Source organism: Salmo trutta, chromosome 32 (assembly GCF_901001165.1).
Source record: "Salmo trutta chromosome 32, fSalTru1.1, whole genome shotgun sequence".
Lineage (NCBI taxonomy): Eukaryota > Metazoa > Chordata > Actinopteri > Salmoniformes > Salmonidae > Salmo > Salmo trutta.
In genome coordinates, this window is record NC_042988.1 from 11574517 (window position 1) to 11579557 (window position 5041).

The 5041-nt window shown below is 44.5% G+C and overlaps 1 protein-coding gene across 3 annotated transcripts; it reads right to left on the minus strand.

The window, feature by feature from the left end:
- Positions 1-370: 370 nt before the first annotated feature.
- On the minus strand, positions 371-3786 carry LOC115171074 (probable phosphatase phospho1). 3 transcript variants are annotated; one of them, XM_029727568.1, is made up of 4 exons: positions 3631-3786; positions 3165-3225; positions 2284-2351; positions 371-2197 (listed from the first exon to the last, which is right to left on the minus strand). In XM_029727568.1, the coding sequence occupies exon 4, from the start codon at positions 2151-2153 to the stop codon at positions 1383-1385; it is 771 nt and encodes a 256-aa protein (XP_029583428.1). In that variant the 5' UTR covers positions 2154-2197; positions 2284-2351; positions 3165-3225; positions 3631-3786; the 3' UTR covers positions 371-1382. The 3 variants fall into 3 exon arrangements, with proteins under 3 accessions (XP_029583428.1, XP_029583429.1, XP_029583427.1); XM_029727569.1 differs by lacking the exon at positions 2284-2351; XM_029727567.1 differs by having other exon boundaries at positions 371-2351.
- Between the last annotated feature and the right edge of the window lie 1255 nt (positions 3787-5041).

The window sequence follows — 5041 nt, forward strand, 5'->3', positions numbered from 1 at the left end:
TAATTCAGTAGGCCTTGTAATATGTCGAAACAAAAGTATGCATTTTATCAGCGATTACACAGAATAAATTCATAATCTCTTTGGTGTAACGGTGAACTATTTTTCACCCACTTGGAGACACTATTTAGACCTTTCTTTTATCTCATTGGTTTTGGCCTATCTCACAGCTAATTATCCTCCGTGGTCTAATGTTTTGAGAGGGAGGGGTGTGGCATTGGCATGGGTGTGAAATGCATCTAAATGGTGTTCAAGCCTACTGTGCTGCTGCCTTAAGTTCCACTGGAACAAGTGTTTCTTATGTGTAGAGAATAACATAGTGGGGTGCAATTACAGTGTGTTAGGATAGGACATTAAAGTGCAGACTCAGAAGTTTAGTTCATGGCTTTATATTCCTGCTGGTGGTGGAACAAGTACATATTAAAAACAGACATATATACACACACACAAATAATAATAATAATAAATGTTTTAAATGACAATATTTAGTTATGTCATATGGTACATTATATTTGAATTTATTTTCCAAAACTTTAAAACTGGTCTCCAGTTGCAATCTGTACATCTGCCAATAGATGGCGATGTTGTCACATTACATTTTCCCTGATCAGCCATAAATTCTCCACTTCACAAAGAGTACTGTTAATTAACAAGTAAACAACACCATTCATTATTGATAATATAAGACAATTACACTGGAATAGCCACCCATTAATTTAGCATCGACAATGCCATTGGGTGGACTGGAGAGGGCTAGAGTCAGAGAACGGGCCACTAACTAACACGATCTGCTGCCCTACTGACCTAGTTTGACTGTTAATAAACCAATAAAGCTCAGTGTCAACAAAGGAATATAGGTAATACATCAGTCCTAAATGTATCACTGCAGAAGCCCCTATTCAGTCAATGATGTATGTTTGTTCCTCTTCCCTCTCAATCCAGCGTAAGAGGATCAATCCCTCTAAAAGCTTGATTGACTGATTGGTAGGGTATCAACTAAGGCATAGGTCTCTGTAATGATTAACAGAGTTGATGCTTTTATTGGGTTGGTGTCTTTGATTGACCTTAAGCCTAGAGTGTGAGGAGCTGGACTGAAAGTCTACAGTATCTCTACCTCTATGGCTGAGTCAGAGTAAGACAGATGGACTGAGCGGAAGTGTGACACTGTCTGTCGCAGGCAATATATCAAAGGCCTGTTCAATTGGAATGCTCTATTCTTGAGTGTAGAGTGTTTTTTCATTGATGTGTGTCAGTATGTGGTTTTGTGGGTATTTGATCTGGGAATGTGGTTTGTGTATGGGTGGGTGTGTGTGTGCGTGTGTCTCTGAGTATTTGTTCATGTGTGTGTGTGAGCAGGCGGTGTACCCCCCACCCCCCTAGCTTCATCATTTCTCCTCTGCGTGCTTCCTGAGTCGCTCCACCACATCATCCCCACTGGCCCAGGGCACAGTGACAGCCTTGAACTCTCCCGGCCTGGCCTCGTGGATCTCAGTGATCAGCCGGTGCATGGGGTAGTCCCGCCGGGCGAACGCCGTGTCCCGGGGGCCCAGGATCAGAGACGGGCAGAAGTCGTTGGCCCCATCGCCCACGTAAAATACCCTCTGGAACGGCCGCCCGCGCTCCTGCGTCCGCCTCATCACATAGTCCCTCAAGATCACCTGCTTGCACATGTTCTCCGGGCAGCGCAGGCAGCTGTGGGAGTGGAAGGGGCGCAGCACCAACCGGCCATCCTTGTCGAAGGTGGCAGGGTTGGTGAAGATCTTGACGAAGAGCTGGCGGGCCCCAACACGGCGGAGCCAGGACTCGATGAAGAAGGTGTTGGCATCAGACACCATAATCACCTCAAAGTCTTGCGGAGGGCGGTGGCGGAGGAACTGGAACAGGGCCAGCATGCCGGGAGAGGCGGGGATCTTCTCGATGACAGAGCGGATGGCGCTCTCGGGCACGCCCTTCTCTGCCATGTAGGCTAGCACTCGCTGCATGTACTCGTTGTAGTGGCCCGGCCGGTAGGTGTCCTTCAGCCAGGCGGGGAGGTTCTGCCCAGGGGCCGCCTGCACCACCACATCATCACTGCTCTCATTCACAATGGTCTCGTCAAAGTCGAAGATGATGAGGAAGCGCCTGTCAGAGGGAGGTGTTGCTGAGTTGGCGGCCATGTTGTTTGCAGAGCGTCTGGAACGTGGGGGGGTAACGTCCTCGCCTGGGGGAGAGCCAAAGCAGTTCATGATTGGCTTTGCCACAACCTCTTACTGAGATGAGTGGCACCAAAATCCAGCTCTTTTGCACCTTTTGGTCTCTCGTTCACAACGAGGCAGGTCGGAAAACACAAGGTAGGGGTTCTGGGAAGAATGTGTCTAATAGGACAGGGAGGAGGAGAGGATGGAAGCAGAGTAAAAAGTAAAGATTGAAGAGGAAAAGACAAAAAAATACAAACATTTTAGAGATAATTATTATTATTTTTTTTTTCCAATGGACCTGAATTAGAAAGATTAGAAGTGGTATGAGAGAATCATTTTGTCAATATCAGCATGGGTTGCATTTCTGCTTGGTAGCCACCCAACATGTGTACTAAAACATCAAGCACATTTCTACCCCTGAAACCACATTAAGTCAGAGCAAGTTTAAGTCTTCAAGTCCGAGTCCTTTAAAGTCACGAGTCGTGTCACAAGTCACTTGCAGTGCTAAGCTGCCACCCAACCATTTTTTTATGTAATAAATGCTGTTACATTGTTGCACATTGGATGGATATCTAGATAATTTAGCTCTAACATTTGCTGTTGTAGCTAGTACATTAAATTATGCAACAAAGAGAGATTTTCAAAGACACTACTGGTCGAGTCCGAGTCACCACTGGTCAAGTCCGAGTCACCACTGGTCGTGTCGAGTCCATATCTGGTCCTGGACTAGAGTACTACAATACAGATTTTTGACCATTTGAAACGTCAAAATGTAAAGTCACATTATTATGTAAGTGGTACAGCTGTGATGTCCTGCACCTGTGCAGCTGCAGAACATTGAAATGTAATAAGACCAAGTAATACACGAGTCAACAGCATGCAAAATAAACTGATATCTTAAATCAAGACATTAACGCTAGCCTACATGTCATGCTGATCTGTTTGAAGCTGCAAGGAATCGGTGAAAAGAACGGAACATACTGTACTGACCTTCAATGTTCCGTGCTGTCAACAGAGGGTCCCTAGAACACTATCAACCAATACATGGGATCTGTAAAGTGAGGAGGATAATTAACATGAAAACTCTGTAAATAACCAAGAGACGGACACTGTTCAATGTTGTAATTATCTACAATGCCAGAAAGTGCAGCGCGCTCTGCAGCTCTTACTGTAGGCTAATAACGTAACGTAACCATCATCATACAATATTAGGCTACATACAAATGTATGCAATGAATATAGTACAGTAGCGCATTATATTATGTAATTTCACAGGAATATCAATTACTTAAGCTATAACAATTTGTTCCAAAAACCGGAGTAGACTGATATAAATGAGCCTTTATGCAAATGTATCCTAATCCACGAATATATTTACGCACTGGAAAATGTCCCGACGGTTAGTTTACTAAATTAATCTTATTTGCAGAGCAAAGGAACCATAGCAAAAATGTACCAGTAAGAATGTATGTCCACAAACATGTCCCGACAGCACGGTTGTCCCTCGCAGTGTCTCTAAAGGTGCCTATGTTCTTGAATTGGTCACCGGCATGCTGTACTTTGTCCAGTCTCGAACTTGACCATCACTTGGTTATATATAGGTTTGATTGTCGAGGAACAGGGTGCTTTCAGCTCGTTTTATTGGCTGTCAAAACCACTGAGCTTGCTACGATTATGACGTCCTAGGCTACGCAACAACGGCCCATTTGGCGTCCGCCTCCAATATCCTGTGTAAGTGAACCCATAGAGCAGTAGACAGGCTGGAGAGAGGTTGGTTGATTCTGGTTTGAATATCACTCAGCACAGCCTCCACAGAGAACATGGAGAGATTCCGTTTGTTGTGTTCTCTCAATGTATGCATAACACAACTGCTTAGTGGTATGTACACAAGATAGGCCTGTTATGTGACATCATTTACAGCCTTTTTGCTGTGTGTGCAAACCACACATCCCTAATTGACCCAAGGGTGACACCAAGAACACAGAGCACAATGTTAAAATTGATGGAAAAATGAACTATGAATGGTTTACAAGTGGTTTAGAAAATGGTGAAAGCAAGACAAGCAAGCACCTCTGAATGCTCAGCCACTGCGACCCAGCAGGCTACCCTCCCCCAAGTCTTTATCTCCTCTCAGACAGCCTCCCTTCCTCCTGCCTCTCTGCCACAAGAGCCAATAATGCCTAGCAGTTGGGAAGTGACTTATTTCTGAACGCAGATGGGAGTGCAGACATATCTGGTGCTGTGTATTCACCCGGCCCTCTCCCACTCACAGTGCAAGAGAATGAACCTGACCACCCACTCACATACTCACAAACAGCATCAGTGCTGTGGTGAGTCAGTCACTCACACGTTCCCCTGCCACTACCAGCAAGCACATAACATAACTGAGAACCATGTTGTTTTCTCAGCGCTTGATGAGAGCGTGTTCGTCCTATGGTTATTTTGCATACCTTCCCACAACTTTCTAGGAATGTTGCTTTGTATATGTAGAAAACGTTAGCTCCAACCTGGTGGCCCAGTGGACTAATTCCATGGATAGAGAACAGAGCTTCAACTCTCAGATGCCGTGTCATAATAAAAAAAAGAAATGTGTTTGCATGATTAAAGCCTAAAGAAATTAATTTCCATGTGTCCTATCTGTGCTTGGAGTGAAATAAGGTTTACCTAAAACAAGCTAGCAGTGTTTAGTCTTATTGAAACATTCATTGAAACTTTTAAAGATGGTGACTAAACCAGCCGTGTTGCGTGCAAAATAAATGTACATATACGTGTTATTCAATCATTTCATCCCAACTGCTCACATGGGTCACCGTAGCCAAGCGCTAAAATAGAACTTGGCTCTATTTTAGACACGCCACCCCTCCCAT

Coding starts and splice junctions, on each gene's coding strand:
- LOC115171074 (XM_029727567.1), bottom strand. CDS start 2,222: ATGAACTGCTTTGGCTCTCCCCCAGGCGAGGACGTTACCCCCCCACGT.